The sequence below is a fragment of the Plodia interpunctella genome, chromosome 18 (genome assembly GCF_027563975.2).
Source record: "Plodia interpunctella isolate USDA-ARS_2022_Savannah chromosome 18, ilPloInte3.2, whole genome shotgun sequence".
In the NCBI taxonomy this organism is placed as follows: Eukaryota; Metazoa; Arthropoda; class Insecta; order Lepidoptera; family Pyralidae; genus Plodia; species Plodia interpunctella.
The window spans coordinates 7294143-7318511 of NC_071311.1; the positions used below are offsets into that span (position 1 = coordinate 7294143).

A 24369-nucleotide genomic window follows, 5' to 3' on the forward strand; every position below is an offset into this window, starting at 1 on the left:
GTATTTTTATTTATTTTTACATTTTATTTATCGATTTTATGAAACTGCTATTATTTTAGATCGTAAAGTTCTTTTTTTCTCTTTTTGGAATATATTTTGAGCTCAATTATGATCAAAGGTTAATTTTAGCGAGTTTCACATGCAATTTAAAAATAATACGCATTGCAAAGAAACCTTTTATGTTTGTAGCAAGTTAAAATGAGTTTCTAACGACCAAACGAAATGTATTTCGATCTAAAACTGTTTTGTACAGAATGTAGCCGTACAAAATGTTTGCAAAGCTTTTTCATGTCCAAACCGCTGCACTATCGAACGGGAAAACGCAAAGCAGTGGAAAGAAAAATAGAAACTTTTTACTGTTATTATGTTTGTTTGTTTTCTTTGATGGTCAGATCGGGCTGCCTCCATGTTCTGTTCGTTGTTGTTCTACATTGTGGTTTATGTGCTAACATAACAAAAATAGTAAATTTGAACCCATGATAATCCAGCTAAACTATAGGAAATAAAGAAATGACGCCTTAACAAAAGTTGTCCAGCCGGATAAACATTTCCTATTGAAGTATAAAAATCGAAGATTTGGAACACCTATTTATTTATTTGTGAATGGTTTTTTTCCATAAACACAACCTGGGACTAAAAATCGACAGACATTTTTGGACAATATTGTCGGCTTCGTGGATCCTAACAATGATATAATGGTCCAGCTTAAAGTATAGGAAATATAGAAATGACACCTTAAAAAACATTTTTCAGTCTGATGAGCATCTTCTGCAGATATGTCGTCGTCACGCTTTGTCTGTGCAGTTAAATTTGTTTCTATAACATTGTGTTTATAAATGTTTAAAACATCGAAGATCTGGTACATCTGATATGGAATTCTTAGATTAGTTAAACTTACTTTTTAAATTTCTCTAATAATTTTGACTCTTTAAGAAAAATTGTTCGGCCACGCCGACGATGGCGTCAGCTAGTTTGAAATATAATTATAATAGCAATGAAATATTATGAAAAGTTTGGTATTTATTTAAACTTTCTCGCACAAAATGACTTAATTTATATATAAAAAGTGGAATTAACGCCCTACGAAATTTTCTACGTGTCTACAATTATGTCACAAGCTTAACACTGCCTAGGTTGTTGACCGTATCATGTAAACGGCTACTTTGTGTGATGGATTGAGAATTTTAATTTAATCAATTGTATGAAATTTGTTTCGTATCATAATCCATCAAAGATTTTTGAAGAATAAGTACCCTACCCAATGTTTTTGATTTTACTTAAAATTTTTGGTTTTATTTGTGGTAAGTATATAAAGAAAAACATAAAGTATATGCTGGAAAAAGTTTTCTTCTCAATTATTTTTATGACATAAAAAATTAAACAAGAAAAATAATGGAAATATGATTAATAACCAATTAATTAATTATAACTCAACTGAAATAATACTGAATAAAAAATTACATCACCTAAATAAAACTAAATATTCTTTGTACATCTTCATAATTTAAATATTATGTTCTTATTTTAAAAACTATCCAAAACAAAAGTATGAATCTATAAATAGCATCAAAGCACGGCAAAATTGTATTCAGAAAGGGTAAAAACATAAGCAAGATCTAAGAATTCGTGAATTCAGGGATTAGTTGCATTCAGAACATTCAGGATAATTATTCAGATGCAAAATACGAAGCGACTGAAGACGACTGCGCTTTTGGAAGTCTAGGTTCAGACGGAACTAGAATATTCATGAGGCGTTTTTAACAAAACGAATTCTGAATAACTTCAGGATGCAGACATCTATGAGAGACTAGATGTTGCGTTGTGTTTCGCTCCCGTGGGAATTTTGAGATAAAATATAGTCTATAGCAATCTTGAATAATGTTCCTTTCTAATGGTGAAAGTTTTTTATAATAGTAGTATAAAAGATATAAGTGTAAGGAATTGAAATTAAATTATTTTTTGACCTATGTATGTATCTAGTGATTTCAGTTCTTCTTCTTCTTACTTAACAGCAGAGCTATGCTCTTATCGGTGGAGTATTTGCCACACCTCTCTGTCCTTGGCTCAATTTCAGCTCAGTTTTTATACTTATTTTATTTATTTAAACTTTTTAACAGCATTACACAAATCTATCTGTTAAAGTTGTATTTACAAGTTTACTTTAAGCTAGAACAGATAGATTTGATAGAACCGCACAAAACAAATGTTTCAAGCAGTTTAGAATGCATTTATTGACGTTTATAAATTTATTTTAATTCACTCACACGTGCTCATCCTTAGCACTCGGCACGAAGTACTTGCACTCTCGCTTCTGGAACGTGCTCTCGATCCAACTGCGAGTTGTTTTCTGTAACAACACAACATTTGTATTAATTACTTACACATTAGAATGACACGAGGATACCTGTTTCGACGGCCGGAATTGGAAAAATGTTGAAAATATATTTCCATGTTAAATTTTTCTAGCAAGAAACGTAGCGATTGGTGTCGCTACTTTAAGATCAATTTTATAAGGCGCTAATTTGTATGAGTTTGCTCCTGTGACAAGAGCTCTAAATATGCTCAATTCCATATGTCAAAAGCCAGGTGTATTTCAATTGTACCTTGGATAAATTCACATCTATTGTATACGAGTATATACCACATACATAACTTGTGTTTAGCGTAGTAGTTCAGCGTAATCAACTCCCTTATGACTATGATGAGGGGTGAAAGTTTGTATGAAAATCATGTCTGTTCAGCGTTCGCAGAAAAAGTCACGCAGGCGAAGCCGCCGGCAAAAGCTAGCATAAGACCCTGCTCTCTTCTGATCATAAATCCATATTATATACGAGACACATCTCGAGGTTATCAAAACTTTTTATAACATGTGTACATTAGATTCTGGTTCGAAAAATCGTGAATAGTTCAATAGTTAGGGTCGGGATCCTAGCGGAATACGTAAAGGGTGCAGAATGGCTAATTTGAATACATGTATCTTTCATAAGGAAAACCATATGAGCTGCGAATACGTAATATGGAATATATTTTTTCAAGCAATACATATCTTTTGAAGCTATCAGAGTGGCGGTCTGTTATTATATATGTGTGTGGAATTATATTATTTTTAATTATATAATTATATTTTTTAAACCCCGACAGCAGAAGGAGTTATGACGTACTATATACGTGATTAACGTTAATGTGTATGTCTGTCGGTGGCATCGTGGCAGCCAAACGGCTGAACCGATTTCGATCTAGTTTGGTTTTTATTTGAAAGAGAATTTTATCGCGAGTGCTTTAGCTACTATTTAAAAAAGTGCATTCAGCCGTTTCGAAAATCGTTTCTAACTCTTTATTTTACTATTCGAATTTTTAAACACTCGTTTCTCCTTTGTTTGTCACATTTTAAAACACAAATAAAATTGTCCACTGAGGCAATAAGATCCAAGCTACCGGTTATCAGCGAAGTTTTAATAAAATAAGAAATAAAATTGGACAAATCTGTATGAATTTTTGTATGAACGATGAAGAGCAACAAATGTATGAAGATATAAAAACCACAGACAATTCTGAGAAAATACTAAAAAAAGAGACTAAAGGCTTTAACATCAATACTATTTTTCTCTCATTCTCGCTTTCTCAATCTTATATAGCTAGAACAAAAACTTAATAATGCGCTAGATGTGTATCTGGACTACTGTAGCTCCCAAACGGTTAGACCGATTTTGATATATTTTATTTATTTTAAAAGATGACTTAATCGAAAAGGCTTAGCCATGATGCAGTGTCGGCTTTTTATTTATAGAAACATAGGCATGTGATAATTAAAACGTAAAACACTAATTGCTTCTCCGATACTATCAGAGTTACGTCAAATTAAACAAAACACAATACCTCAAGTAATTAAAGAAGAGTGTAAATTCGTGCAAATTACTTATTCTGAGACACCCGAGCCCGTGTAACAATTAAGAATCGTATTGAATGACTTCGTAACATTATAATTGTTTGTAATAAAAAAATATCATTAATATTTTCCTCATCTTTGCGTGTCGATGGCAAATCAACGCTCTATTGGGTGCTAAATATATTCTTGCCAGAACCGAGCCACTTCGATGGCTTCATCAGAAGCTGCCATTTTCCTCCAGAAGTACAAAGAAGTAGGGCAGCCTTCAATAGTTATATTATTACATTATATATATATTTTTAACTACTTGAAGTGCTTAAATAAAAAAAAACAACTAAACTCTAATTAAAAAAAAAAACTAAATTTAACAATATTTGACATGATTTTAAATTATTGTACCTAAACAACCGTTAATTATCAAAAAAAAAAGGGCGAGCGACAAATGGGGTACACTCGACTGAACGCCTCCTTTTGTAGTCGGTGGTGGGTGTAATCAACAAAAAAAAATTTTTAAAAAGTCAGACAGTTAATAATGTTATATTTCTATTGTCATTAGCTTTTTTGGCAAATGATGCCTCACGATCAGGAGATTGTGTTTCGAGTGGAATTCTACAACTTAATTTCGAAGCAAATATCATCAAGCGATTGAGCTGAAATTTTGTATAGATACACGTTTAGTTTGGATGACAATGCATTACTATTATATGCATGACCTGGTGATATTCCTAGGATCGGCTACCGACGAGGGAGCTTTACAGGTTTACGGTTTACTGTACGGGCATGATTATTTTGTGACGCGTTCAATGAAGGTATATCTCTAATAAATAATCTAATAATGATATAGTATTATATATTATATTTTCCATATCTACGTTGGATCAGTATAGATATAGCGCAGGTAATGGAAAATATCGTATTTTCAATTTATTCGATTCATTGAAGTTGAAACAATCAAAATTCATTGCATGTTTATAGATCTTAAAGTCATTTCCAAGGAGTTCATATCACAGACATGTCACACACTACCTCTAAACCCACCTGTAAAACTATCACATACACCACATACATTACCTCGTTTCTTCTGATATATATACACAGAAATGGTTTCGCGGTTCGATGGATAACGAACTACGCGATTCCGTTGAGGATATATATTGCAGAGAAGTGGGATCCGAGTTGATGGCTGGGCTATGCTAATGGTATTGGTTCCCAAACTTTGGTATAAATCAGCGGATAAAATTGGATTACTGGGTAAGGTAATGGGAAATTGATTCTTTGTTGTATAAATAGATATGCTTTTTTCTATACGTACGTTTATATTTACCAATATAATTCTACTAATATGCAATATAAATGTGAGGATGCATGTGTTTATGTTTGTTATTCATTCACACAAAATTTGCTTGAAGAATTGTTATGAAATTTGGTACACGGGTGGAATATAACTTGGTAATAACACACAGGGTTTTTATCCAAAACTACTTCAGGGTTGAAGAACGCAGGAAATAAACTCGATGCGAAAAGGGAGGGAAAAAATAGACATATAATAGAAAAATAGATTAACCTCAATACAATTCTACTGATTTGCTTTAGAGAAAAAAAGGTTATAATATCAGCCATTTTAGTGCACAACAAGGAGGTCGAGACAATTAATTAATCAGTAATAGCCGAAAATATATATTACAGATGTATTTAAGTATATTAGCCAGCAGTGGGACACAACACCTACAGGCTAGATAAAATTTGGTATATTAGAATAGAGAAGTTAGAGGAGTACTGCTTTCATGTTTGGATTTCATATTTATTTATTGAATTTGTGATGCAGAAGATTTGACCGAACAAAGTATCAATGTTCCTATATTCTGCTTAATTTGATGAAAGACTTTTAGAGCTTCAACAGGACGGACCTCGGATATAATTTCAAGAAATAGACGTAGGTAGCTTTTAAAATTAACATCCTACATAACAGGATGATTAGGTACTAACAGCGAGCGAGCAGATTTTCTTTTATTTTCTTTTAGAAATTTTACTTCACTAGAAATCTTTGATGTAGATTTTAAGATTCCGCTGGTAAATACCTTCATTTGCCGTTTATGAAAGTAAAAACAAAAACAAACAAAAAAAGGTTAAATGTTTGAAAATCGAACGGATTAAAAGAGCGGATATTCAGCAAAGATTCACCGCAGATTTCCATTTCAAATAGTTCCGGGATTAGCAAATGTCCGGAATTGAAGGCAGATATTTTTAGGTCTTGAGTTAGTATCTGTGGAGACGACAATAGTCTATCATTATAATTATACGTATATGTAAGTTCCCTTTACTCAATTATAAATAGGTAGCTGAAAATAACTTTCTTTCAATAAATCCATTGTCTTACGATATTTTGGTAAACTAAACATCGATATTGAAAATGCTACAAAATTATTATTAAATTAAATTATTAACTATTTATGAAAATATTGACAGATGAAGGAAGGACTGTGACCCAGTTAACTTTATTGCCACAAAAAGTCCACTACTGGACAAAGGGATTTACTATTTCCAAAAGGACTAGTTGTAAACGGTATGCATACAACAGTTTGTAAGTAAGTAAGATTTAAATCAGGTCGTAACCACCGGAACTAAGAATCTTTTACCTACCTAATGATAGAAGACTATTTATCAACTCTTTACAAAATGGGTAGACTTCAAGGTTTGGTAAAGACAGTTCATGTTTAGCTGCCGTAATGCTTGGCTTATACGATATATCCTGGGTCTAGGTTAATTACTAATTAAACTAGCTTTGGTTGTAGACAGAAATAGAAACACGAAATAATCACACGATATTTCGCAAATAACCTGGATTAACAAAAGTATATATTTAGGTATTTTGAGCTATGGCAACATTTATATTAACCGTAGATTAATGAATAAATTAGGGGTTTCCCTGAAAAAGGTTCTAGATGCCGAGAAAATTTCACGGAAGCCATTCCAGTAAAATTGTGTTAAGAGAAGAAGACATGAGAATTTGTTCAAATTGAAAATGTTTATACAGAAAGGATAATTACAAGATATATATAGATAGATATTGAGATAAGGAATGGCTTTTGAAGTTAAATATTGTGTTAAAAAGTGAATTATATACATGTTGCGCAGGAGAGCGGATAAAATTTTCATATTTTTTTAATTCACAATGTGTGTGCAGAGTAAGTCAGGCAAATGAGGTACAGTCAACACATCAAGTTACACTGTATGAACCTCTATGGCGCGGTAATAGCGGCGAGTTTGCAATGAATTTGGATAAGTTAACGTGCTGTCGACTGTATCTCCAGTGGTCTTGCCCATTACGTGCGCCCCATTTAGTCAGATCCCATGTATTTCTAAAAGTAAAATGTAGGACGAAAAGTATTTCCAGCCAGCTACATTAGACTGGTTTAAAATTTTTGTTTTTTTTTTTTTAATAACATAGAGATGTTATTAAAAAAACAAAATGCTAAACGTGAAGAAATATTTTGTGAAGTTAGTAGTTCTAGGTAGATTGTTTGTTTTGAAAAATTTTAAGCGGAAAGGTAAATTAAATTAAACCCGAGATTCTCTCTCGTGAGAATTTCGGATTTTTGTATCAATGGATATATAATGCGCTATGAATGACGAAGAATCTAGCAGTTATGAACATAAATCCATACAAACGTTCTTATTAATAACAAGATAACTGTGTGGTATTACTATGGTTTAAGAAATCAAGTCTACAACATAGTTGTAACAATATAATTAAACCAAGTTTATCAGACAATGAAACTAATTACAGAAGTCTTAACTTTAGTGATACTTCATTTCAGTTAGTGGCTAGTATATTAATGTAATGAGATGTGAGACTGGTTAGTTAGAGAGCTAATCTGTGAATTTGTGCTTAGCACATAAATAAAAAAATAATTAATCCTTACAAATTATAAAACAAAGTCCACTGCCCTTTATATCTGTGCCTCAGCTGCGACTGCCTGTTCGCGATAAATTAATAAACTACTGCACGGATTTTCACGCGGTTTTCATCAATAAATCGGATGTAGGTTTAAGTGTATAAATTATGTTTTGATCCGAGAGAAGCCGGGATGTGCCGCTAGTTTAAGATGTGTAAGATTTGTAATCTGAATGGACGTTTATGTCTGAAATTAAATATATTTTTATTTTTGTTAACTGATCACATAAAAAGTTTCATAGATTTTACGTACTTACTAACTAAACTCAAAATAAATACGTGACGCATTTTACCCCAAAAACAACCTTTGGAAATAGAGCTAGTGTAGAATTAATATCAAACTTTTTGCATGAAAAGTTATGTTGTACCTACATCGGTGGAATAACATGTATAACGTTTTGACCTTCAATAAATTCTTGGAAATTGCTTAGTTTTGCGTCGGTATCGGTCAAAAATGGGTCAATAGGGGCAAGAGGGGATTATAAATATCGGGAAAATGGCCTGGGTACAGCCTACACCCAGTTGGCAATAATTTACTGATATTGTGCTGAATTTTCGTATTCAAACATTAAATAAATCTGGGATTTGAATAAAATTCACCTTGAATTTGTTCCACACTTACAGAACAAGTTAAATAAAACCTTGTATAAAATGAATAGAAAAAAATAAACTTAAAAAATCAAAATTAGTATAAATAAATATATAGGGACAATACAAATATTCCATAAAAGATACATATATAGATAAACATCCAAGACCCAAGTTAACTGATAAAGATCTTCATGATGTAAGTACAAATAAAAATATCGAATGATTGGAATAAAAAAATCGATTAATCATTGTGGATTTTGTTTATACTTCGTTAAAAGTAAAAAAGATATTTTGCTTAGTTACGATCTCTTGGAGTTCCGGTGTTTCTAGCTTACAAAGTTGGACTTTTCCATCACACATGAAATCTACATTTTCTCTTCTCGAAACTGGAAGAAAGAGAACCATTGGTTATTTACTTATGAAAATATTTCTTGTTAAAAGTTTTTGAATTGGTTCCTGAGATCTTTCTATTTTCACGTCTGTCTCTCAGTAATAACATATTAAAGTTAATTTTCAGCTAAATCCGCTGGTCCTACAGAGTTAAAATTTCAATGGCACTTCAGTTTTCGTGATAATGCATTCTTATAATTAGCGTGACCAACTCAGGATCTGGCCCCGACGCGGAGACTCCTCAACGTTTTACTTCAAGGACATGATTTATTGCCACGCGTGGAATGTAACACAATCTCCCTGATGACTATAAGCGCTTTTGTCAAAAATATTATATAATTTTTTAACTTAATTTGTAATTTGACGCCTATGATTTTACAAAACTCTAAAACTAACAATATGCAAATTTAAATTAATTATTAACACAAGCATTAGCTGATATTGCAGCTAATGAAGTCGTGCGTTTTATGTAAAGAGTTCCGTTCCGGTATACTCCTGGATATTGGCACCGTTTATATGCGGGACGCGGCATGTGAACCTAGAACACGTTCTAGTAACGTCATAGTTAGGTAGGTAGGTGTTTATTTATTTAAAACTTAATTGCACAAAAAAATCAAAAAGTACAAATGAGCTATAATGCATCCTGTATCAGTCAACCATAAAACCAAACAGAGATAGCATTGTGGTGGTGTGGTATGGTGATCTGGTGCTGGATAGGTAGTGGAAATTCCAAAACTACATACCTTGTTTATGATTAAGGCTCGAAAACCGTTATATTATTCGAAACATTATCGAATAATTTATCTATAACCGATTTAATTTTGGTTACGTTAGAACTGAACGTCATAAAAAAGTTTTATAGTTTTGTTTTGATTAAATAAATTTTAAATATAAAACATAAATAACATATAAATTGTTTATAACTAAACTTGTACTACTAAAAATATAAACGATTATAGAACAAAAAGATCTTGGACATCAAACAAAATTTTTTCGTTGGGACTGGCAGTAGGGTTAGCTCAAAAATAGGATACGCGTGCTAACGGTCTGTGAAAATAAAAGTAGGAAAGTGAACTCTAGGCTCTACGCTTTAAGGTTGACGAAAACCGAAAAAACTCTCAAATGAGAGAGAGAGAGAGAGAGAAAGTGTATAAAAAAGTTACAGTCCTGTAAAACGACTCGGCGCCTGTATCATAAATACGAGTAGATGTAATGAGATTTAAATTATGTAAATACAGCCATTTTGATATAACATTCATTGTTATTATATTTAAATCCTTTGCATATGAAATCGCAATCCCGATTTTCGCGTATTCATATTCATATATTCCGTTTTATGTATTAAAACCGGTAAGCAGATATTACGCAATATTACGCATATATCATTCAGGAATTCAACCATTTCCAGGAATGCACATAGATATAATACGAATTCATAGAGTATAATAATAGTAGTTTTAAATTGCCAGCTGCTTCGTCCGCGTGAATTTATCCGCGAAAGCGGAAAATACATAATTTTCATACAAAGTTTCACCCCTTTAGTATATAACAAATTTCATCAACATTGGTTCAGCGGTTTGGCCGTGAAAGCGAAACAGACAGACAGATAGACAGACTTTCGCATTTAAAATATGGTATGGACGTATAGTAATACAGGCAGTCAGATAGACAGACTTTAGCATAAAATATGGTATGGAAGTATGGTAATTTAAACACTTGTTGAAACAATAGTGTAGTGGTCGGAATTATAATTCAAATAGCTAAGAACTATAACTAGAATTGGAGCTATCAAATAGGTACTCTGAGGGGAACGGCTCCTTAAAACTTTGCTGACGTTACTATCACAAGACGGTCGAAGGTATCACAAAGTATCTCAAAGAAAAAGGGTAGTTGAAGCTTCTATTTGTATACATTCTTTAGAAGACTATATAACTACTTACAGAGACGTTGCTGGGTACTGCGCTATACTTAGCCAATTCAGTTTAAGTATTTGCTTAGCTTGGATTCTTCTTTTCCGAAGAAGAAATATCACAAATATACGATCACCTTTTAGTAGATATATAAAACAAATTAAGAATGAGATAGAATGAGAAAAAAAGAGGTGTTTAAAATAGATACAAATAATAACCTAACTAATGCCAATTTGTTTAGATAATCTCATGGATTTGGTAAGTACTTCGTTGTGCAGAGTACCTACTAATTCCATAATTATGTGTGTACATAGAAGACATTAAAGAAAAACAATTATGGGAAGTGTTTATGAGACTAAAAGTAGCAAAAACATTTTAGAATTCATATCTGTATATTGACAATAATAAGTTATTAGCGGACGCACGAAATTAATGCGGGGCAAAAGTTAAATTCGGCATAAGAGTTTCATACATATACATCTCGTTGTCTGTCGCGTCTGTCAGTATGTATGAACGCGATAAACAATCAATCTACCGGCCGGATTTTTGTGCGATTTTTACCAAAGTGTGGTTTCTGAGGAAAGTGGTGTACAATTTAGTCTTACCCGGCCAAAGCCGGGATGGGCCGCTAGTTCTTGACATTGTCATCAAGGGGATCCTGGACGCTCGGTCGCTTTATGCATCTGGGAATGAGTTCAGATGAGTAAGGAGGGATATTATTGATATTGCAACATAAAATGTTAAAGCGATATTCTTCAGTGATCTGTTTTACGATTCTCGAACTACGAGTATCTTATCTAGTCCAAACACACCTGAGTATTACTAAGCACATAAAACTTTTAGTTTCCCATAAAACATTTGTTTTGGCACTGTAGTAAACGATTTACAATATCACTCTCACATTTTTTCATATTCCCGGTTACATGAGCTGTAACGCCCCAAGGCCGTATAAAAATATCCTTTAAATTTTGAAGATTTTGCTATGATATTTAAATCAGCCATCTTCCTGTCAACCCTCTTTGAAAATGCTATTGTTGTTAAGGCTATGTGTTCCTTAGTCGCCTCGTACGACATCCACAGGAATACATGTAGTGGTCCTATTCTAGTTCGAGCTCACACGTTGCTCACATGTTATAAAACACCAGCAATTTCGAAAAAACTATGTTGGAATTTTCAAATTGTTCTCAGAAATTTCAGAAAAGCGACAGAAAATATCATTCTAACATCAAAAAATATATTTGTACGAATGTAATAAAATTATGTTGAGAAAAATAAAAGCAAGCGACTTATGTTTAGGCCAATGTAAATATAATTTATTTTATAGTAAATTAACAGCTTTTAAGTTCGAATTCAATTGTAGAACGTTCTCTATTAGTTAGCTTTGTGGCCGCCCGTCTGTCTGTAAGACAAACTCCAGTTTTAAACTTTAACTTCAATTATATTAAAGTTGTATTCTTGGCGTTAATTCAAATAATTTGTACATTCAAATTGCAATCGTGTAATTAATTGTTTAACGGCCACTCTGTAAATAATTAAATTCTTGAGTCAATGATAAAAGAATTTTCTTCTATAAAAGATGGCGAATAATTTAGAAATTTGAAATTTCGTTTAAAAAAATATGTCGCTCTTTAAGTTACATTAGTATATAAACGTTCTATTTTCTGGAAATATTTTCCACAGATGTTTAATTGTTTATTAACTTATTTTTATATTTATACACTTACAAATTACAGAAAACAGCACAATTTGTTTTTTTTTTTCTTTAGTTTTTCTTTTCTATTATTATGTTTGGTCTAATGGTTGACTGATGAAGAATGCCATTGTACAACTTTTTGTTATTTTATTCTGTGGAATAGTGAGTTTATTAAAACTCGTGAGATGAAATACCAAATTTTAAATTTTAAAATTTCATACCAGATTAAAAAGAGCGTGAAGAGGAAACAAACAGACAAATAAACTCACTTGCGCATTTGTAATATTAGTTAGGTTTAGTATTAAATATAGTCAGTAATAAATATAATACTGATTTGACGAAGTTAAACTTATGATAAACTTACAGATATGAAGTTAAATTAAATCCCAGGGCCATTGTTAACTCAGTTATTAGTTTAGTTTGTATTTTGTTGCGTTTGCTTCATCAACACTCCACTGTTTATATAATGAAAAGCTAACAAACCATTTCATTTGAGAAAAGGCTTAGTTCAAATTGGTATGTATTCTACAAATTTAAATGCGAAAGTTTGTGAGGATGTATGTGTGTGTGTGTGTATGTTTGTTACTCTTCCACGCGAAATCTACTAGACGGATTGTTATAAAATTTGGTACACGTATAGAATATAACCTGGAATAATATATAGAGTACTTTATATCCCGAAATTCCCACGGGAGCGAAGCACCGGGGTGCAGCTAGTAAATCTATAAAAAAACTATAAGTGGACTATCTTTACATAAGACGTATCAAAGAAAAATAATTATGGTGAGTCTTGATGTGGCTAATGGAAGCTAAAACCAAATTTTCATTTTTAGTTTTGTGTCTATATTTTAGTTCACGTGCACGCAAAAACTACTGGATGGAATTTGATGTAGTTTTCATAGTTGTATAAAATTTTATCCTATTTATATCTTTAAGTATTTTATCGACAACCCCGAGCAAGTTTTAATAAACGTACCTAATAGACTTAAAAATAAAAATACAATTATTTGAACTAGACTTTTCTACTACAATTCTTTTGACTAGCTCACTTATTTTTTCACGAACGTTTCTTCCGTTGAATGGTCGAACAATTTTTGAAATGGAAATAGAATTCTCCGAGCGTTTTGATTGGCGTTTCGATAGTGAATTTATGGTATGCAATTACCCGACGAACCAATCACGTTCGTTCAAAAAAGTTCGCTAAATAACATCAACATTAACACCAATCTAGAAAGTTCCAAATTTAAATAATGGTATACTCGATTCGAAATTTGAAAAATAAAATAAAAAAATAACAATTTAAATTACCACAATGAATATAATTAGAGATAAAGGCTGACCTTGCTTTCGTAGCGGGCTCGCCAGCGGCCGTAGCATGTCTACGATATTCCGTAGACCTTGCTACGAGTTTACATTGCGTTGTAATAACAAGCTACGCCGTAGCGTTTCCGTTTTCCAAGGTAACATCTTTATACAAAGCGTAAGTGGAAATTTTACACTCGCCTTGAACTTTGAATATTCAAATATATAATTTTAATTTACTACAATTCTAGATTTCGGTGGAATACTATACAAATATATATTTATATATATTATATAACATTTTTTGTAGGTATACTTTTCATCAATAACCAAATTAGTATTCATTAATTATAGTCTATGGAAGCGAAAATATTGTGCCTTTCCAAACAGCTTGACACCCGGCACTTTGGTGTCAAGTGTAATCTGCTGTCATTGGTCAGTTTATAATAACACGTCTTCGCATATGTGGATACAAAACAATAGCGCCGTAATTTTGCATTTCACTTCTCACTATCCAATCGATTCGAAGTTAGACTCAGCGAACCAATCACATTGGAGTCTGGTTGTGGTTGCGTCACAATGGCGTAATGTGATTGGTTCGCTGCGTCTCACTTTGAATCGACTCTTTGAATGGTGAGATATAAATTAGCAAATTCGCACTAAGCCCTAATGAGAATAATAATCTTTGGTGTTCGAAATTGGAACAGTTTTGTAAAGCCATTCTTGTCTTCAACTGCAGCGTTGGTCGCAGTTTATTGCTCTTTTCTCAAGAAGATTGACGTCAGGCAGTTGAGGGGTCGTAAAACCAGAAGGTTAACAGGGGGCTTTAAATATGTGGTTTGTTTTTTGATCCCGGGCTTCGGGGCTTTACAGCCACGAATTCTGGAGTACGAGAGGATGAGAGAGAGACAGATAGAGCGGGTTGTTGCTCTGCACTAATCCACAAACTGTTGCTGCGAATAATTTGTTTTATCTTACCTTATCTACTTTGGATGATCCAATCCTGTTTTACTATTTTCAAAAATTGATATTTTTGATAACGCTCTACATCAGAAGACTTAAGCACTCGCTGATAAAATATCATATTGCAATCTAACAGATAAACTAGTCGCTCGATAGTTCTGCCTTATGTGATTGCCCAGCTCTATCCAACAGATATGAAACACCATTTTCAATGATATCTATTTGATATGTTACAGATAGGCTATCAGATACATAAAGTGGTAAAAGAGGCCCCTTAAACCTCACGTTACTAAACTAGCGGCTCGTCCTGGCTTTACTCGGTAAAAACATAATGAATCATCATCTTCCTCAGGAATCACACTATCTATTTGTGAAAATTGCATGAAAATCCATGAAGTAATTTTTGAGTTTATTCCGAACAGACAGACAGACGCGGTAAAGGACTTTGTGTGTATAAGGATACGAAATAAAAGCATATTGATAATTAACAAAAAAGACGATTGTCAAACGGCTCACATAGTTGTAATCAACAGTGACCACTGAACACTACAAAAGAATGTACTTAGCGTTATATTAACAATTTACAAAAGTGGAAAATGTTTTATTCTAAAAGGCGTGAGTCATGAGTTATGAATATTGTAGGTTATCGTCGGTGTTTCGCAAACAACGACCGTTGTTGTATCCTCCCAGTTACGTGTAACACACCTGTACATTCACCAGAGATGAAGATATCTACTAGAAGTGCCTTTAGAACATAGTGCGACAAAATAATTGTCTTTCGCTTTAAGCAAAGAAAGTTATCAATAAAACCGTTTCATTCGTGAACGATGTGTGGAGAAACAATTCTCAATAGTTTCGTTATTATTATTATTATTATTATGACGACCTCGGTGGCGCATTGGTAAGGTTGTTGCCACTGAACCGAGAGGTCCCGGGTTCGATCCCCGGTCGGGTCTTGATGGAAAACGATCTTTTTCTGATTGGCCCGGGTTTTGGATGTTTATCTATATATGTATTTGTTATAAAATATAGTATCGTTGAGTTAGTATCCCATAACACAAGTCTCGAACTTACTTTGGGGCTAGCTCAATCTGTGTGATTTGTCCTAATATATTTATTTATTTATTTATTTATTTATTATTTGTATCTGCCAAGAGTTTCACGGGCCGTAGCCCGGTCCTTTGGGGCTTGCATGGGGCCATGGGTCCAACATGTAGAGGCCTTGTGAGATGTTTGATCTTAAATGGTGTGGGGCACAATCCAAAGCATGCTCGCAAGCGCACCATGGAGATGTACTTGCGAACAATTTTTAGAAAGCGCAGGACTATTGGAATATAATGTATACTACAACGTATGGGGCTATTGGGTTGAATAGGCTTGTGTATGTGTATCCAGGTCTATGAGACAAAACTATGTCCCCTGCCTGGCCAATGTATAAACACGGATAAAATAGGCAGGCGGTGACTCGCCAGCTCTGTCAATGGCCCCCCGAAAAAGGCTGCACGATGCAAAAATGCAGCAGAGAGGGCAACACTAGTAGAGCGTCTGAGGATGTCGAGAGGTCCGGCTCCGGTTTCACCATCACGGGGCTTACCCTCGAGAGCGGGTATCCCCGTTATTACGCCATTACGTGCAATACACTTCCACCCTGAAGCGAATGTTCTGCTCTTGCTACCCCACTCTGACCGGCCGGCTATATTATTATTTGAGAATGTTTTTTTCCATACAACACAAACTAGGACTAAAATCGAGAGGCAAACCATCAATTCAGTTGCATTAAAAGACAATTATTGAATAGTATAACTACTTGGATTGAAAATAACCAATTTCTAAAATTTAATAAGAAGGAACAGACGAATTTAATCAATGTGCAATGTATAGTTTGTAAATTTTTGTTGAAGAAAAAAAAATAAAGTTATTTTTATAGTGATAATATTAAAAATCACATGTCAATTGATCGCCCTTTATAGCTTATCATTTAGTGGTGCTACCATCGATCCTGGCAGGTCAGCAGGTGGTCCAGCAGAAGGGCTAAAACCAAGAAGTGCTGGCTTGATGTCGTCAAGGATAATATGCGTGCCAATGGTCTGACAACTAGGGATGCCGACGACCGACAAAGAAAATGTAGGAAAGAGGACCCTGAGCTCTGATGGTCAACGGCGGAGAAAACAGCCGTTAAAACGCTCAGATAAGAGTACTTCTCGATGAATAAAACGAGTGATGAAGTGTAACATTTGATATCAGGATATATCATTACCTTATTAAAAAAAACAGCCCATGATTTATATTGTGATGAAAAATCTACAACACTTATAGGCTGTATCGACAGGCAATTTCATATATTACACGGGTGTCGTGTGGTCATGCGGTATCTAGGTTATTATAAATCTGTGGTGTCGACCCGGCGACCTACTTCACCCGGTCAGGCTCATTTGTCATGCTAATACAACCGGCATGGCACGGATGAACCGTTAATAAAGCATTGATGTTACTCGTATATGACACTTATAAAACCTTTGTTTTTATAAAGCTCCTCGAAATTGCTTTTTGCTGTAATACGGGATTTGTTTTGACAAATTTCAAAAAAGGAAAGTGTTTTCTCACTTCGATTATGGTTTGAAACTTTTGAGCTGAATTTTATTGACAGATGTTGTTTCGTTTCAAAAAAATGTTAATTTATTTCATACAAAGTGCACACGCAAACAAAGTGGCAGATACGGCCGTTGGAAATAAGATAAAATGGTTTCTTTCTTTTCTTTCTATTTCTGACTTAGCTATAATAAAGCTGCAGTTTAAACTGAAATAAGTATATATTATACTCAAAAGCTTTAATACAGCTATAAGCATTATAAATCTAACTCAGGCTTACATACATGTCAGCCTTCAAAGTTAAACGGACAGGTTAAACGTAGTAACAATTTAATCTACTTGGTATACAGCAATATAATTTAGAGAACGAATTTCAGAGTTAGTATAACTTATATAGAACGCGCATTATATCAAAAATCAATTTAAAACAAACGAAAATCTTCAGTTTATAGCCATTGACAAACTTTTCCAATCAGCGTAGAAGGAGAAATCACTGATATTTTCTGCAACAGTTCACTAAATCAAAATGTTGATTAAAATTATTTAAATTCTTTAAATGTAAAAAACTGGCTTCCAGTTATCGTTTAAATTATGAGCAATAACATTAAATAAATTGATTAATCCGTGGGCGGTCAGCGCGCTCTATAAAAGATAGCTACTCTAAGACTAAAACTAATAAATAAACAGTAACTAGTAGGCTGAGTTTTATTGCTTCGGGGAATTTAGTGAAGGCTTTTCATTTATATTTAAAATATTCGTAATAAATCCTGCGCAATAAATGTCAACTAAAACCCATCATCATCAAAATATTCACTTCACTTTATATAGATAAAGTATAAGATAGTGCCTTTAAATACATTATACATACAATTATACATTATATACATATACAAGTACAACAAAACAACTTTTAAAATATACTTACATAGAACCTGCGTGATGGGTTGTTACAAAGTGAAAAATTAACGAAGCCACACCACCCTTGATGAAGCCACAAATTAGATTCGCCAAACATTTATTTACAGCTACCCTCAAAACTGGAAAGCCACCTGTTTCATACAGACGCGACGCGAAATTTCTACCCCACGCGATTTGCATATTTTTATAAGAAAATTTTAAGTCAAAATAAATGAAATATTTTACGGCCGAAACGCTTAAATTTAATAAATATTGTAGTTAATTTCGTGCTAACATTACAAAATTAATAGAGGTTTATTATCTAAATTGTTGTGATTGTTAACAAAATTAAATTAGCAAAAGTGATTGTTTAAAACTTTGCCAGACAAGCTCGCAGGCGTTAATAAGTGGGTTTTCAGCAAATCTTAATTCGCCTTTACGAATTTATTCGCAGACGGCGTTGGGTAATGGTCCGACCAACAGACAAAATGAAAATTTTCATACAACATTTTAATTATAAATTTAAATTATCACTTGCTATTAAATTTAATTTCGTAGTTTCAACTGTGATTTTACCATGGGCCACTGTCACGTGTCACCCCTCTTTAGGAATGATGCTACAGCCTGTCAAGGCAGGCAAAGGTCCTAATCTAGTGCGGAAACTACATGACTCAATACTAATTTTCGGACCCTAGCCCTGTTATATGTTTCTTTTATTTATTCAAAACTTTGTTGTACTGTGGCTTCACATTCCTAAGACGTGAGCGATATGTCACAAGATAGCAAGTAATAGCTCAAAATACAGTAAGACATCTACCAACTTTGTGTCTCGCACAAGTACCCGCACAAGTACAAAATTACAAAAATAATATATGTACAGTACATGGCGGACTTAAAGCCATATAGCATTCTCTGCCAGTCAACCATTAAGATCAAACAGAGCATGGTGTGCGATAAAGTGCATTAATATATAAGTATAGAAAACTTAATTACCTAATATGCTATTTTAAATGACATTTTATTCGCGGGAATGAAAAGAGACTTCGAAAAATTCTAGTTTTTGTCCACCTGTGCTCGTGGGCGCTGAACAATCTAAGGGTTGGAGATTTTAATTGCTCTACTTCTTGAATAAGAACCCTCAGAGCTAAGGTCAATTAAAAATAAATTCCTGAAAATTCTAAATAACTGCGGCGATTTTCAAAGTTCAAATATGTATCACGATTTAGTTTGTGTGTTTTGATGGTAAATAAAATCAAATCGCTTGGAATGTATATCATTTGGAACGTTTCCACCATCTAAAAATTTAATGTTACATTTTCGAATGCAAACATTGACGAATCAATGCAGCTTATCGTACGTGACCCTGCATGATGATTCAGCAATATCCATTAAAATTTTCCACATCTTGATGTTTACGTAATTTTTCGCGAATAAATTTTTAATCCTATCTTGATACGATTAAAATCTTTCGATAAATATATTTTTATTATCGTATTGATATCGATTGAATCCTACTCATACTGAGCTAAGTATATGAGTTAGTATACCAATCTGACTCATGCGTGACTCATCAGATTTCATTGTCCACCTCAGCTACATGTCTGATGCCTTCGGTTCTTAATAAAATCAGAGACGAGTATTAACAATTGAACACAATTTATAGATGAGTACCGTGTTTACACAAAGTTTTTAGGTGACGAATCAAAATTTCAAATTCGTTTATAATTTCTATATTTAACTAATGACGGTGTACATCACTTATTGATGTCAAAAATCAATTAAAACTAACTCTACTGCCGACTGCCAAAGCGCAGGTGAAGATACCGAGCAAACAGCAAACTTCACCGCAGCATTTTCTCTTGAATGAACATAGCTTTAAAAAAATCTCAACAGGCGATATTTATATATAGCCTATTCCTAAAAATAAAATGGATGTGAAGTGTGAAACGGGCTGCCCGACGGTTTCAGATCACGAAGCCCCTAAACCACCAATTATTTCAAAGCCCCTACGTGCCTCCTCTCTGAAACGGAAGAATTAATTATACAATTTATTTTCACATTGCAAAATCTTTAAAACCGACCTAAGAAAATGTTCTTTTATTTCATTAAAATTATAATAAGACTAGAGGTACGAGCCGGCTTCGCTCAGGTAAAACTACAATAAGAATGTAGCCTATATTACTCCTGAACGTTTCGTCTGTCTCTGTGCTAAATTTTATCTTCATCGTATTTATAATTCACTGGAGTCATAGAGCCCACGCGAACGAAGTCACGGGCATCAGCTGGTAATAGCTTATATATTACTTTAAATTACAGAGGCATAAGTAGGTGGGTAACTGATAAATATAAATTACAAATTGAAGGAAATATTACATCATCATTTGTAATTTATGTTTTAAAAGTTTTCAGTTCAACTTTGGAAGTCCAATAACTTACACAAATTCTCCGTGAAAGCTGTCTAGACAAGGCCATAATGAAATAAGCTTACAAATCTCGAATGTATACTTATTATTTGTACATCTTACTTATCAGTTAGATTAATAAATGATTGTAATTTATTTTCTAATGTAACATCAATGTTAAAAAGCCTAATTTCCTTCTTTTTATTTTTTTATAAAGGTTTAATTTAGTTTGAACTATTTTAATATTAAAGGAACTATTAAATGGGTAATTCTACTCGCATTTTCGAAAACGGCTCTAATGATTTCGTTCGGGGTTCGGGGCAAAAAATCGCAATAATAAATCCCAAGTATGGGAAACATTTGTTTGTTCAATATTTTCACGTAAAAATACCGAACCGAGCTTGGTCGCTCAGGCACTTTAAGTTGGCATGAGTGAAATAAAAGATAAATAAACATTATAAGACTAGTGACTTTAAAATAGCCAGCTAAGAGCCGGTAGCTCTCTGGCGTCGGTTCAGGTCAAGAGGTGTCAAGAATAGCGTAGACTGTGAACTATAGTGCTTAGAGTCCTTGAAATAATTTCAGTTACAAGGAATTTACAAGGTTAACTAACATTACAAGTTATGGGTGTGATTCTTCTTAATTTCTTCCTTTTCTCCACTAAAAAGACGACTGGACGATAACAAAGATATTAAAAAATATATATTTAGGTGGCACCTTTTGGGAATTGATTGAGAGCAAATAATTATTAATTTCTTCCCGTTTGTTATGTTTGTTCGCGTTTTCGCAAAAGCTACTTATATGGAATTATAAGAAAATAACATCTCTCTAACATAAAATCTAGTGTAAGTTTTATCGCGACGCAGTTGCATAGAACCCAACATATAGTAATGATAAATTATAAGCAGTCGCACGAAATGAGGACTGGCGAAGCCGCAGGCGCAAGCTAATGGGCAATAAAGATCAATTATTAAGTCCTCGCTTAGAAGTAATTCACGGATCGTGGCCCATCCTTTTGGGGCTTGGCATGGGGACACAGGTCCAACAACAGGCTTATTGCAAAGTTTGTTGTAAATTATTATTATTCCGCCTTAGACTAGGACCAATATAAAACCATCCGTAGATTCACAGCCTATGCGATAATAGCATTCCCAAGGAGGGTTGAGTTTAGGCAGTAGGCCGGTAGTAAAATCACAGCGGAGTCTTCAAAATGGCAAGGTATTTTTTTAGGAATCTTTGGAATTGTTACAGAATTCTTTTGAGATAGGAGATGTAATTTACACATCCTTAGTTTTTCCCATTCGGGGCAGGAAACCACTGCGAGCTCAATTGTTTATTAATATAAATTTATAGGTTTAATATTTAGTTATTTTTCATGCCACAATAGTTTATTTATTCGTGTTTTTATTCCCATGCAAAAGTTTACAAATTATAACTCCTAAACCAGTGTTGCCATTATCAAAAAGAACAGATACATAAAGCAGAGGTGAACATAACAAATTTAATCAGTAGTCTGTAACATTGTTCATAAAACGACTAATAAAGTACTAAAGGTTCTCACTGCGTTTTGTTTTTACTGTTATTGCTCTGCAAATGGTGTGAGATTTTATTAGAAATTTCATTTCGAGTATTTTCACTGTTATAAGTATTTTTCTTTGGTCTAAGATTATTTATGATTCTCTTGAATCACCTTGTCCATTAAAAAATTACGTGACAGCGCGAAGCGACTTTGTTTTATAATATATTTAATAAAATCAATCAATATATATAAAACTCTTGCGTTACTGAGTGACTGACAGACAACATACAGCCGAAACTACTGGACGTAGAAAGCTGAAATTTTGTGTGTTGGTTCCTAGGACAGTGTAGGGGAGCACTAAGAAGGGATTTCCTGAAATTCAAACGAGAAACAGATTTTTACTCACATACGAAGTTGTGGGCAAATAATGTAGTAATATTATATTAAACATATTCATTTAGTATAATGTTAATTTTAGCTTAAGATTTTATTAAATAAACTGTGATAGAATTCTAAATTGAATAAAGATAGTATAGAATTTTCATTTTTAATGGGTTTGTTATACGATATACATGACACACATGCTTTTAACTTAATTTTGAAAATAATAAATGAGATGAAAAATTTCAGGAATCGAGTGGGAATTTAACCCACGCCCCTGTTTATTCGGGACAGTGCTCTTCACCACTGGATTCCAGAATTTTTATCTCATTATTATTTTCAAAATATATTTATTTCCACACTCATGTGGGAAGAGGAGCCCGTGGCAACTTCGCCAAAATTAATCAAAGTTAGCCTGTTGTTCACAACTCCATCGACATCTGTTGATACAATTAGCCACTCCGGACACAAGCCCGCCTTGTTTTTACTTGGTACAGATCAATTAGTGAACATTGTGTACCGTTCTTTTTTTGTATCTGTTTCTTTGTTTAACAAATTGAATAAATGAATAAAAGCAACATTAAACTAACAATTTTTAAAAGAGATACATTAATAACTATGACATGGGACATTAAAGTAAAAATTAAACCAAAACATGCTAAACACAGAAAAAAATTAAATTATGTATAATTTCATTTTTTAGCTTTTTGAGAAATGAATATTGTTTATAAAATTTGAAGTGAAAAATTGCCTATGAAGGTCTGAATAAATGATTTGAATTTCGAGTTAGGATTTAATCAAGATATGTTCTAATTTAGTACCCACTCTTTAATACACTGTGCTTCTAGTCTACCGGTTTATTTCAGACTGGTTTTTTTCTCTAAATAATACCAATATAGAAGCATTTTCAAAAGTCCGATTTCGCTAGCCACTATTGCAATACTCAGTTAATTAAAAATAAACCTAGATTCATAGATATATGTTACTATTAACGAAGTTAGGAAAGCAAACATCAAGTTAAACGCGGTAGCAATTGCCAAAGTTAAATAACTTGGTCGTAACATTTGATATATTTCCACTGCGTTAATGGCACTCTGGGATCCCAAAAGTTTTTAATCTTCGTGCTAAGTACTGGCTAAAGTCAGTTTCAAAGATAGTGAGGAAAAACGGACAATGACCGATGACAATCTATCTCTCCCTCTAACTGAGAATTTTCCCAGTTAATTCCTCAGGGGTCTCTTTCCTACTTTTTCGTCTCCACTTCGCATGGTCATCGGCATCCCGATCCCAAATGAGCGATGACGATATTTCATTGGTGTTTCATATTCCTATTACAAATACGAACACTCAAAAAAATTTTTTTATCAATATTTTAAAAACAAGACAACCTTGTCACCTTCTTCTTCTTGCAGTTTTCTTTTAAACTTTAATTGACCTGGGTTTTTGTTGTATATCAATGTTAAGAAATATGGTATCGTCGAGTTAGTATCCCACAACAGTAAAAATCTGGAAATTACTTTGATGCTCAATCTGTGTGATTTTCCCAGGTATCTAATATTAATTCATTATTAATTTCAATTATAATAAAAAAATATATACTTAATATGATTACCTTTTCGCGTTCATAATCCTGTACTTCGCATAATATTTTGTAAGAAACTAACCTCAAATCGTCTAGATCACAAGGCGACCACATTTCACTACACTTATTAAACCGATAATAATCATTACTCATTAGTTTTTAATTAAATACACACAGATTATACACAAACAGTCGACTACCTCTCAATATACATACTAAAGTAATAATATTTTAACATTCAAGAGTAAAACCATCAGCACAATTATTGTTTTGAACGACTGAGAAAATAAAACCACAGTTTTACTCAAA

General features: G+C 33.2%; 1 protein-coding gene across 23 annotated transcripts in view; it reads right to left on the minus strand.

Annotated features, from left to right (window-relative positions):
• Trpm (Transient receptor potential cation channel, subfamily M) overlaps positions 1-24369 on the minus strand; it is a 171131-nt gene that overhangs the window by 80652 nt on the left and 66110 nt on the right. For all 23 annotated transcript variants that reach the window (XR_008405528.2, XR_008405525.1, XR_008405526.1 and 20 more), the window contains one exon: positions 2265-2347. Coding sequence is in view for 19 of the 23 variants with exons in the window: in XM_053758238.1 (XP_053614213.1) it covers positions 2265-2347 (83 nt within the window). In the remaining 4 variants the exon portion in view is untranslated. The remainder of the gene's footprint in view (positions 1-2264; positions 2348-24369) is intronic.